At 43.2% G+C, this 12,691-nt stretch overlaps 1 protein-coding gene across 1 annotated transcript; it reads right to left on the bottom strand.

The window, feature by feature from the left end:
* On the bottom strand, positions 1-11,641 carry LOC141172492 (cysteine-rich motor neuron 1 protein-like). The gene is made up of 4 exons (XM_073656755.1): positions 11,262-11,641; positions 6,593-6,772; positions 683-820; positions 1-573 (listed from the first exon to the last, which is right to left on the bottom strand). The coding sequence occupies exons 1-4, from the start codon at positions 11,548-11,550 to the stop codon at positions 332-334; spliced, it is 849 nt and encodes a 282-aa protein (XP_073512856.1). The 5' UTR covers positions 11,551-11,641; the 3' UTR covers positions 1-331.
* Positions 11,642-12,691: the final 1,050 nt, after the last annotated feature.

The following is a 12,691-nucleotide window of genomic DNA, read 5'->3' as shown; positions in this document are numbered from 1 at the left end:
TTTGTATCATACAATTATATTAAAGCTTTATTCACATGTGGAAAACTTTACAGATCATTGAATATATCTGAAAGCTAAGAGGTGACCACAAAGGTCGGTTGTAATGTGCGACCTAAAGGTCTAGCATGGGGACTATGCTTCGTTCCAGTGAGGGTTGGGGTTGGAGGATACATAGATGACCTTCTATGAATGCCAAAAATGAATTATGGTGCTGGCTTGTACAATGCTAAGGACATTCCTTTATGTAAGCATTTGATGTATTCTAATTCTTCACTCTCCTGATATTTCTGGTGTGGCGGAGGAGGAGACCCACACTTGACCCTTTTCTCGGTTATAGCAGACATAGAAATTTATCGCAGCATCTTCCAGGAATACCATCTGATTCCCAAGCCATCACTTTTCTTTTTTCGTCCGGACAATTGTAGTTGCATACTTTGAAGTTGCACGTGCACTCGCTGGGTATAGTCGGACAGCACTGGCCATAAGGAGTATGGGGTTTTGTGGCCACCGAATCACGTGGACACTTCATTGGCTCTTCTTCAGGACAGGTCACATTTGCACATAGACGCTCTTCTGGAACGAGCAAGGTAAAAAAGCGTCCTTATTTGACCAACAATAATAGGGTAACATGGACACATATTTAGTACAATGCTTTACATCAGGTAGAGAAGTAAAATCATACCTATCACTTTGTGGCAACTCTTTTTATCCTCATATTCAAATGTACGGTCACATCCGCTACCTTCGCATTTACATTGGTTGTCCACGAGGTCGCAGCCATAGCGGGTGCATTTATATTCAAACAAATGATCATAATCAGCTAAAGAAAAAATAAAACACGTTATATATATAAAAATTCGTTTTGCTCCTCCCTCCACATTGTTTTTGAAGCTCAGAAGAACAGTCATGCCTTCTCGTAACCCGGAAGACTTGCTTATTTTTTACATTTTTAACAAATAATTTATTAGACTATTTGGATTATTTGGCCTCTGCATGTAATGATGATCAGATGTAATTAAACTGAACAGCTATAGGTTCCATGTATGCATGGCATATAAGTCTCCTCACTCTGGCATGTCAGGAATTGCTTGTCACTCTCCACAAGGAGAAACGTTACCCCTTAGACTACAGTCAGAAGCTTCTCATACAGCCAAATCAGATATCATACTTTGCACCGATGAGGGGCAAACAACCCAAAACATGAATCTGCAAATTGAGATTCTGTTTTGGCTTTTATCCTAAGTCACATGGCAAGGCTCGTTAAAGAGTCGATGTTGACTTTTAGGGTTGCTGCTTGGACACATCAACTTTTTTTGACACAACAAATAACTCCATGTGAACATACCCTTGAAAGTATGTGCACGAAGCATCATTTTCAGGTGGATGCCTCCTGGATTCCACCTAAGAAAAAGATGTAAAATTGCCCAAAAAAAGAACATAATGCACAACAACGTCAAAAAGACATTGCTGTGCACCAGTTCTGTCTTATGTCATTTTTTTTTTTATCCGCTTCTGGGTTCGGAAACCTTGAAGAAGTCAAAAGGAGTGACATGTTCATTTTCCAGGCGGGTTCCGCTAAGAAGCCACCCACGCTCTATACTTGAAAATAGAGCAAAAGTAGCAGAGCCGCCACAAGAATGACAGCAAAACCACCAATGAAGCCGCTTCAAGAAAGAAGCGGTTAAATGTCGCTGTGTGTCTAATTCAGTTTAACAGGTCTGATATGTCCCACTGCCCCAGACCTGCTACGCTCAATTAGACCCACCGCGACAGTTAATAGCTAATGTTCAGGTAAAATTCTTTATACATTTATATGCTCAATATGGAATTTAGTTGATTCGTGGGTGATATGATATACTGTAGTCTGTGAACCAGAGAGAAAACCTTAATTATACAGGTAGTAAAAATGCTATGCACTGGCAAGGTACTATGATATATACCTTACTGTTTCTGTGGTTTTACAAGCAATATTAATATATGCAGGTGTGTGAAGTTCCTTTAGAGGCATTCCTTGTTTTACATGATTTTATTTTTAATTTTTATTAATTTTTCTAATAAACTTTGAAGTTTTTATTATGTCATAGACCTCTTATTTATTTCTGGGATGTATAGTATCACATATCTAATTGGTTCATATGTGTTTCTGAAGTGCAATGTACTATATTGGGACAAATATTGATAACAATTATATGACTGTGTAGTCCTTTAATAGATAAGCCAATTAATCGCTGTATGACCCCAAAGTGCTGCTTTAGCAGAAGGAAATTGTGTTTTTAAGTTCTGGAAGGACATTGGGGCGTGATGATTCACTTACAGCTTCTCAAACGCACGCTGTATTTCCAAGCAACAAACAAGTAGCACCCTCCCCCTGGCTGATTGACAGTTCATTTGCTCTGGTACACTGTTCACTGACCTGTCAATCAGCCAGTTTAAGATGCTGCTAGTTAGCAACAATGCACTTCCAGACTGAAGTTCAAAACACAATTTCTTGGTGGTGTTTATCTTTTAAAGGTTGTGGTAGATCGGTTCACTCGGCTGCACATGGAGGTAGAACACTGTCTCTTTAAAGATTCCACTGGTTTATTAAAAGTACTGCATAAACCATGGCAATGATAAAAAACAAACACAGCCTTCCCGGCCTAACAGGAAAACAAAACATAACGTATGACACAGTCCTTGTTGCTACGGGAAACCACCCGCTTCAGGATCAAACAGCCCAAGGTTTAGCTTTCCTTCACATGACAATACAGTTCCAGAGCTTGTGTGCCCAGACCCACCCCACACCAAATGCTCTCAAAGGCTGGGAATTTATCCTCTGAACTCCTCCCTCTCTACAGGTGTTTAATCATCCTAGCACTAAACATGCCAGATTAACCCCTGTCATCACTTCGTGTGCTGGAATATTTTTTCAACGTTTATATTACTGGAGCTAAAAATCTCAGTGCTACATATCTCCCCTCCAGTACTTTGCCAGTGACTTTGTCACATACCCCCCCTCTGCCCAAAGCCGTAGGTTTTGGCACCTTCAGTCACCAAACAGGGAAGCCTAAACAGGGCATCTGCATTACCATGCAGCTTCCCAGGCTTGTGTTCCACATGAAACATGAAGACCAGTAGCCCTGAGTTTCAATCCTTGGAACACCATCTCTGCTTCAAGGGGCCATTTGGTCATTGATGTCTTCGTACCCTTAAGAAGGTCAGTCATGGGTGTGGCTATCATGGCAAAATTCAGGATTTACCACTGATAGTATCTCACCATTCCCAGAAATGCCCGAACCTGTTCCTTGGAGACCGGTTTCGGACAATTTTCCCTTTCTTTTTCATGATGGCATACTTCTTTGGGTTTATGGTAAACCCCCTTTTCCTCAGCACATCTAGCATGGCCTGGACCTTCTGCAGATGACTTCCCCAATCCGGGCTGAATATCACAATATCATTGAGGTAAACTGTGGTGTACTTTTTGTGAGGGGCTAAGATCTGGTCCATGGCCCTCCGTAAGGTAGCTGGGTCTCTTGGCAGCCCGAATGGGCTTCTGGTACACTGAAAGCAACCGTCAGGTGTAAAAGAGGCCATCTTCTTCTTGGCACTTTGAGAGGGGAGGATTTGCCAGTAACCTTTCGTTATGTCCAGGGAGGTAATGTATCCGGCTGACCCTAGCTTCTCTATGAGTTCATCGTTACCGGGTATCAGATACGTGTCAAATTTAGCCCCCTCCTTCGAAATCACTTTGCGGCGGGCTTCAAGGATTCTATGTTCACCAACCTGCGTATGTCTTAGCAACTCCGAAAACAGGTCCTGGTTCCGCTGAACCAGTTCTCAGCACTGTTGTTTCTGGGCTGTTTCTGCCATTGTGACACCCTTAGTGTCCCCTTCTGGTCTGTCCAGCCAACATGGAGTTTCAACATGGTTTATCTGTGGCCCTGCCGTGACGGATAGCAGCAAGAGAGGATTCTGGAAGGGAGAGGTGGTAGCGATTAACTGGCAGGTGGGACAGAACTTGCAATACCTTAGGATTTCACAGTGACATCTGGGCCAATTGTACCTCTGCATGACCCGTTCTTGAGTTTTGTCTAACCCTAGATGGCCACCCAAGACATGTGAATGGGCCTTGTCCAACACCCCTTGTCTATAGGGTCCTGGTACTAACAATTGCTCTACTATCTACTATCTCACCTTAGTAACCCAGTAGAATAAGTCCCCACTCAACATGAAATAACGAAACCTAGTGTCCACACCCGACTCCTGTGTTATGTCGTTTATAACGGTTACCTTATTGAATGCCTCTTTCAAAGTTAGGTTGGGTGAACCAAAAATTTTCTCTGGTCATCCCTATCTCAGGAATGTCAGCCTCAGGGGATACTATCTTCTCCTCTTCACCCATTACACAGAAGGGAAACTCATCATACTCTGGGGTTGGTGAAACTTTTTTGGGGCCAACCCGTCTCCGCTCCTCCCCCACAAGTCCAAAACAAACACAAAGTCTCAACCTATGACAATTGGGTGCAATAAATCCTGGACCACGCCGACCTCATGGGACTCAGTGACCACTCTGGCCAGAGGATAGTCTTTAGCATCCCCCTGAATGCAGCGAATGCCCACCTTCTTCCCAAGGATCAATTGGAGAGGGTGTGTGGCTCTCACGATGGTCACCCATCTCGCTGAGTCTAATAGTCCAGTCATATGCAGGCCATTCACTTTTACAGGACAAGTTTGAGGCCCCTTGCCGGGTGAACAGTCAACACTGCAAGCTGGATATGGATAGAATAAACACCAGCATCCCATGCTGCAGTCCATTTGTGGTTAGGGGACAATGGACAGCTATATGTCCTGGGCCGTGACATCTCCAGCAAATTACATCCCCCAATGAGGCCCTCAGCATGACCTCAGTTGCCCCCTTGGACTTTGGATGCCCCATCCCTTTTTTAACCTCCGTCCCCCAGTATGGAGTGGGTTGCCTCCCCAAGGATCCGTTGACCCCCTGATACCTTTTGACCAGTCTGACCAAGTCATCGGCGTTCCGGGGATCTCCTTGGGCAACCCAAATCAGCATCGGGCTTGGAAGGGAGTGCACCAACCAGTTCATTACAACTCACTCCACCATCCGTGCTGGTGTAGAGGACTCCGGCTGTAACCACTTTTAGATGAGGTGCAGCAGATTAAACATTTGGAAGCAAGGGGGTTTGTCACGGTGATATGCTCAGCGGTGGAGCCATTGTGCCCTGACAGACATTGTCCCCCCCAAGCGCCAAAATTTTTTGTTTCCAATTTTTACATATTCTTTGGCATCTTGTAAGTTCAAATCATAGTAGGCTTTTTGTGGCTCCTCCGTTAAGTATTGCGCCAGGACTTACACCCACTACTCTGGCGGGAGTTTCTCTCTATCGGCGACTCTTTCAAAAACGGTTAAAAAGGCCTCTATGTCACCACTCGGGGTCATTTTCTGCAAGGCTCTCCGTACCGTCTTCTTGACAGAGAAATCATCAGCTTACATTGGAAATCGGAGCTGCCCCCGTGCTACGAACCGCTTCTGTGAGTAAATCAATCTGCTGCTGCTGTTGTCAGTGCTGGTGCTGTTGCTGCTGTCGCAGCTGTTGCATAAGCAGCTTACTTGTCTCCTGTTGTGCCAGCTGTTGCTGCTGCAGCTGCTGTTGCTGCTGGCTTTAGACCAGGTGCTTAATCAGCACCTTGATTTTGTCTGACCACTGTCCTATCCTTACAGCTGCCTTTCCCCCAAGACATGAAGTTTATTCCCAGCCATCACACTTGCTTCCTGGGGATGTTGCCCGTATTTCTAACACCAACTGTGGTAGATCAGTTCACTCGGCTGCAAATGAAGGTAGACATAGAAACACTGGAAAAAGCAGGCTAGTCGGCACTCCATATGGTTGTTGTGGTGCACGTAGAAGAAATGCAGATCAAGCCAAATAGGATCCCGACACTCACATGTGAAATAATTAGCCATTTATTGTTGTCTCAACATACAAGTCCTCAGACGCTGAAACGTCTGATGACTTGTATGTTGAGACAACAATAAACGGCTAATTATTTCACATGTCATTGTCGGGATCCTACTTGGTTTGACACAGGAACTTTGTCTCTTTAAAGCTTCCTCTGGTTTATTAAGAGTACTACATAAACCACAGCAATGTTAGAAAACAAACACAGCCTTCCTTCTAATAGAAAAAAAACAAAACATAACGTATGGCACGGTCCTTGTTGCTACGGTAAACCACCCACTTCAGGAACAAACAATCCAAGGTTTAGCTTTCCTTCACATGATAATACAGCTCCAGAGCTTGTGAATCCAGACCCACCCACACCAAATGCTCTAAAAGGCTTTGAATTTATCCTTTGAATTCCTCCCTCTCTACAGGTGTTTAATCACCCTAGTACTAAACATGGCAGATTAACCTCTCTCATCATTTCGTGTGCTGGAACATTTTTTCTTTGTTTATATTATTGGAGCTAACAATCTCAGTGCTACATATCTCCCCTCAAGTACTTTGCCAGTGACTTTGTCACAAAGGCTACACAGTCATATAAATTATTTGGTAGGTAAAAGTTGCTGATGGGTTTCCCTTAATAAACTTACGTGAATCAAATCTGCGGTCACAATATAGAGGAGTGTATTTGGACATGCTGAAGTCTGGTATGCATGTACGCTTAGTGATACAGTCACACATCCCCATGACTTTATAACAGCCAGAGTGCTCCGGACAGTTCTCATCATCATCTTCAAAGTAAACTGATGCTCTTGTGTAACCAGGCATATCTGTAGCAGAGAAAAATAAGAGTAAATGATTTGGACGTATATTGCACATATACAGTACTGTGCAAAAGTTTTAAACAAGTAGAAAAAATGCTCCAAAACATTAATGCTTGCAAAAATAGAAGAGTTAATACAGGGGTCCTCAAACTACGGCCCGCGGGCCACATGCGGCCCGCTGAGGATTTTTATCCGGCCCGCCGGGCTGTGGGCGGGAGAGAGCGGTGTCAGCGCCTGCTCTCTCCCGCTTCCTCAGGGCCCCGGCAGCCGGATACTTACCTCTCCCCGTGCCTCCGCAGATCCGCTGTCTTCCTGCTGTGCGCTCCCTGTGATTTCTCAGGTCAGAGGGTGCGGTGACGTTTTTCCACCGCGCCCTCCCCTGAGCCGTCACAGGCAGCGCAGAGCGGGAAGATGCCGGAGACGGACCCGAGCAGCGGCAGCAGGTGAGAAGTGAGGTGAGTATTGTATTTTTTTTTCATTTTAATGTATGGAGGCATGGGGCATAATATTAGGGGTGACATCATGCATGGGGCATTATATGGGAGGGTGACATCCTGCATGGGGCATTATATGGAGGAGTGACATGCTGCATGGGGCATTATATGGGGGTGACATCCAGCATGGGGCATTATATGGGTCGGTGACATCCTGAATAGGGCATTATAAAGACAGGGGAGTGATATCAAGCATGGGGCATTATATGGGGGGGGTGACATGCTGCATGGGGCATTATATGGGGGGGTGACATCCAGCATGGGCATTATATTGGGGGGTGACATCCTGAATGGGGCATTATAAAGACAGGGGAGTGATATCCTGCATGGGGCATTATATGAGGGGTGACATCCTGCATGGGGCATTATAAAGACAAGGGAGTGATATCTTGCATGGGGCATTATATGGTGGGAGAAATGGACATCCTGCATGGGGAATTATATGGGGGGTGACATCCTGCATAGGGCATTATAAAGACAGGGGAGTGATATCTTGCATGGGGCATTATATGGTGGGAGAAAGGGACATCCTGCATGGGGCATTATATGGGAGGGTGACATCCTGCATGGGGCATTATATGGGGGGGTGACATCCTGCATGGGGCATTACATGGGGGAGTGACATGCTGCATGGGGCATTATATGGGGGGTGACATCCAGCATGGGGCATTATATGGGAGGGGGGTGACATCCTGCATGGGGCATTATAAAGACAGGGGAGTGATATCAAGCATGGGGCATTATATGGGGGGGTGACATGCTGCATGGGGCATTATATGGGGGGTGACATCCAGCATGGGCATTATATTTGGGGGGGTGACATCCTGAATGGGGCATTATAAAGACAGGGGAGTGATATCCTGCATGGGGCATTATATGGGGGGGTGACATCCTGCATGGGGCATTATAAAGACAGGGGAGTGATATCTTGCATGGGGCATTATATGGTGGGAGAAAGGGACATCCTGCATGGGGCATTATAAGGGGGGTGACATCCTGCATGGGGCCTATGCTGCCTATTGGGGACATTTACCTGCCTATTGAGAACATTTACCTGCCTATTGGAGACCTATGCTGCCTATTGGGGATATTTACCTGCCTATTGGAGACCTATGCTGCCTATTGGGGATATTTACCTGCCTATTGGGGACATTTACCTGCCTATTGGGGACCTATGCTGCCTATTGGGGACATGTACCTGCCTATTGGGGACATTTACCTGCCTATTGGAGACCTATGCCGCCTATTGAGGACATTTACCTGCCTATTGGAGACCTATGCTGCCTATTGGGGATATTTACCTGCCTATTGGGGACATTTACCTGCCTATTGAGGACCTATGCTGCCTATTGGGGACATTTACCTGCCTATGGGGGACCTATGCTGCCTATTGGGGACATTTACCTGCCTATTGAGGACCTATGCTGCCTATTGGGGACATTTACCTGCCTATGGGGGACCTATGCTGCCTATTGGGGATATTTACCTGCCTATTGGGGACCTATGCTGCCTATTGGGGACATTTACCTGCCTATGGGGGACCTATGCTGCCTATTGGGGACATTTACCTGGCTATTGAGGACCTATGCTGCCTATTGGGGATATTTACCTGCCTATTGGGGACCTATGCTGCCTATTGGGGATATTTACCTGCCTATTGGGGACCTATGCTGCGCATTGGGGACATTTACCTGCCTATTGAAATACCGGTTGATTTAACTTTATTTGTTCTTCATTTTAAATATTGTATTTGTTCCTGCATTGTTTTTTTTACTTCAAAATAAGATATGTGCAGTGTGCGTAGGAATTTGTTCATAGATTTTTTTAAAAACTATATTCCGGCCCTCCAATGGTCTGAGGGACCGTGAACTGGCCCCCTGTTTAAAAAGTTTGAGGATCCCTGAGTTAATAGTTTATTTTAATCAATTAACAAATTGCAAAGTGAATAAACAAAAGAGAAATCTAGATCACATAGATAGAATATTTGGTATGACCAACCTTTGTCTTCAAAACAGCACCAATTTTTTCAGACACTTACTCAAAATGAAGTACTTTGTAGGATTATAGACAGGTGTATGACTAAACAATTATACCAGACAAGTGATAATGATTGTCATTTTTGTGTGTAATTAACTGAAACAGAAACAGCTGTGTAGGGGGCTTAAAACTGGGTAAGTAATAGCTAACCTCTGCTAAAAAGGTGAGAATGTGGATGACAGTTTCATATTACACGTCATACATAATAGCAAGACTGAGCACAGCAACAAGACACAAGGTAGTTATACCATCGCTCCCAAGCATCCCAGATTCAGCGGGACTGTCCCGACACGTCAAGTCTTTAACACGGCTTTTAATACTCGCCTCTCTCCGACGTCTTCATCGCACTGACATAAATGAAATCATACTATACTATTTACTGCTTCTCCCTTGATCAGGTCTCCAACTTGCATCTCCATGCTCTCAGGTAGCAGCTCTAGCTATGATCCACAGCCCATAATGATAAATATAGGAGAAGTTGGTAATCTTAAGATGTATTGGAGGCAGTGAGCCCAAAAATTAATGTGTATACAACAGTGTATTTCTTTGTACTTGAGTACTGAGGTGAAGAAAAAATGTTCTGTTCCTATAAAATTACTAAAAATAATAAAAAGCAGTTAGAAAAAACAAACAACCTTCAAATTATAGGCAAGTGCTAAAGTAATTGAGCCACAGACTCTCGTGATGTCACTGGGAGAATTTTGTATACTTGATCTGTATTGCAGGCTCTGACTCCACAGGCAGATTACACTAATACTCAGCAGTGTATTTGAAGTCTCTATTGTAGAGCAAGAATAAAAGAGATTTTTTTTCTTCCTATAAAATTACTAAAATATAATGAAAAAAACTTACAATAATGTCAGGTTTAATGCTTTTTAAAAAAAATAATAAACATCAGCAAATAACATGGACATATTTGGTGTCCCTGTAATCGGATTCAGATTATTTACGGGAATCGGTAAATGGCGCAAAAAAAATGGCGTGATTAGTGTTTTTCTCTATTAAACACATAAAAAATGTAACGTTGAGGCCGTGTTCACACGTCGCATAAATGCTTTGTTTTTTCTACTGCTTTTTTTCTGCATGTTTTCTGCAGGTGTCTGCACCACACAACGCAATAACAATCTTCTCTGATTATTGAGTGTTGGCTGTATTTTTTTTATGTTTCATCATATTTGATGCGTTTTTTGGTGCAGATGTGAATCCGCGTTTTTAATACTACAGAAAAGCTTTGATTCCGCACTTAAAAATGTGTTTTTTTCAGGCTCCAACTAGAAACCTATAGAGAAAAAATGCACCAAAACCGCAGAGTTCAGCAGCATTTTGATACGCACAGGGGGCGGAGATTTCATGAAATCACATCTACTTTGCTTTGACATTTAGACCGTGTTCACACGTAGCGTAAATGCTGCGTTTTTTCTACTGCTGTTTTTGCACAGAAATTTTACTGTGTTTAACTGTGCAAGCAGAGTGGATGTGATTTCATGACAACTGCGCCCTTTGTACTCCGAAGACGCTGCTGATCTGAGCGGTTTTGATGCTTTTTTTTCTCTTGGCTTCTATGTGGACCCTAAAAAAAAACACATGTAAAAAAAACTGCAGATACTTTTTTAAGTGCAGAATCAAAGCTTTTCTGTACTATAAAAAAACACATTCAAAATGCGGCTTCACATCTGCACCAGAAACGTATCAAATACAGGGGAAAAGGCCTAAAAAATGCAGCAAAAATGCAATAATCAGAGAAGATTGTTCTTGTGTAGTTTGGCATGGATCATGCAGAAAACAAAAATACAGTATTTATGCAACGTGTGAACGTGGCCTTATAAACACAAAAAAGCCAGACGTCGTATAGTGAAACTACATATAGATGAGAAAGTTCTGGCGGCTCCGACTGTGAGTGAAGGAACAAAAAAATAATCCCCAGGTCCCACAAAGAGATGAGCAGGACGCACAGATGAAGTTACCTTTGCAGGCTCCTATGTTGGGGATTTCTACCAGTCCTGTGCCATTGATCGCTGCACATTTATAGTAGTTATCACAATAACCATATTCCCAGTCTGGGCCTCCGCAGATCTCTCCTTCTTGCTTGGCACAATGTCGACAGCACCCACATGGATCTATAGCTTCCCTTCCAGGGCAGGGCGTTATCACTGGTGGACATTTTCTTTCTTGGCATGCTGTGCAGTTGTAGGCCGACTCTGCCGGCTGGAAAAAGGATGGAAAAATAAAAAACAAAAATACAAGCAGCATCATTGTCACACTGGAGCTTGGTTTTTCTGCTGGTGGGAAGCTTCTCTGTCTTGATTTCACTAGTAAAACATTTGGCCTGAAGAAGCCTTTAAAGTATCATTGCACAATAGCTGGCACATTAAGAACCACAGGGTGCACTGAACTGACCCAGGCAAACAAAAAGGAACAAAGTGCAGCCACTAATCTGACTATTATTGATTATTCCCGAGACCCATCTCATGTTATGCTCTGTATTACGTATTTCTTAATATTGGAAAGCTTAAAAGAAACTTTCCCTCCAAATAATGTTTTCCAGGGCACAGATCAGTCCTCATCCAGCAGCGTGGTTCAGATTTATTAGAAAGTAAGATATTAGTCCAAGTGACGAATGTGAATGAAAGGGACCGATATGGATAAATATTTTAGAGATTTGTTCCCTCTTACAGTCCTAGAAGAAGGCAAAATAAAACCATAATGCATGAACCAAAAAAAGGGAAAATGTTGCCTTCTGATCCCTAGTGTCAATCAGACTGAATCAGAATCCTAAACATTTACATAAGAGATGAAGTTTTGTTTTAAGCCATAGAGTGTTCCCGTTGTGTCCAGCTCCTGAGGTTGGCTGTTCCTCAGATTAATACTATTCACGCTGAAGATGTTTTAGAGATTGAAGTTCTTTTCTCCAAACATAAGGTATGTTGTGGTCATTCCTATCATTCACATTTCCTTCACATTTGTTAACATTACTTTTATACAAATGCAAATAGTTTTTTAGTTATAAGGTTAAAAGAAGATACAAGTCCATCTAAATCAACCTATAACCTGACATGTTGATACAGAGGAAGGCAAAAACCCCATGAGGCACAATCTATCCCATAACTTATAATATTATATTTAATCAGTAAATAAATCCAGACCCTCCTTGAATTTGTTTAGTGAATCAACCATTACAATATCATGTGGCAAAGAGTTCCATAGTCTTACTGCTCACACAGTAAAGAATCCATAGTCTTACTGCTCACACAGTAAAGAATCCAAAGTCTCACTTCTTGAACAGTAAAGAATCCAGTCTCACTTCTTGAACAGTAAAGAATTGCCGGCTGATGATAATTAAACCTTCTTTCCTCTAGACGTAGAGGATGCGCCCTTGTCATCATTGCAAACCTAC

Source organism: Phyllobates terribilis, unplaced genomic scaffold, assembly GCF_046119375.1.
Source record: "Phyllobates terribilis strain yellow unplaced genomic scaffold, ASM4611937v1 Scaffold_12__6_contigs__length_324123572, whole genome shotgun sequence".
Taxonomy (NCBI): domain Eukaryota; kingdom Metazoa; phylum Chordata; class Amphibia; order Anura; family Dendrobatidae; genus Phyllobates; species Phyllobates terribilis.
The sequence above is the reverse complement of the archived record's forward strand: the minus strand, read 5'-3'. Positions and strand labels throughout refer to the sequence as shown.

Bases quoted from the DNA above. Each gene is read 5' to 3' on its own strand.
- LOC141172492 (XM_073656755.1), bottom strand. From the start codon at position 11,550: ATGATGCTGCTTGTATTTTTGTTTTTTATTTTTCCATCCTTTTTCCAG. The intron at 6,773-11,261 runs GTAACTTCATCT...TCTCTGCTACAG, and splicing joins CAACATAGGAGCCTGCAAAG to ATATGCCTGGTTACACAAGA. The intron at 821-6,592 runs GTAAGTTTATTA...TTTTTTCTTTAG, and splicing joins TGACCGCAGATTTGATTCAC to CTGATTATGATCATTTGTTT.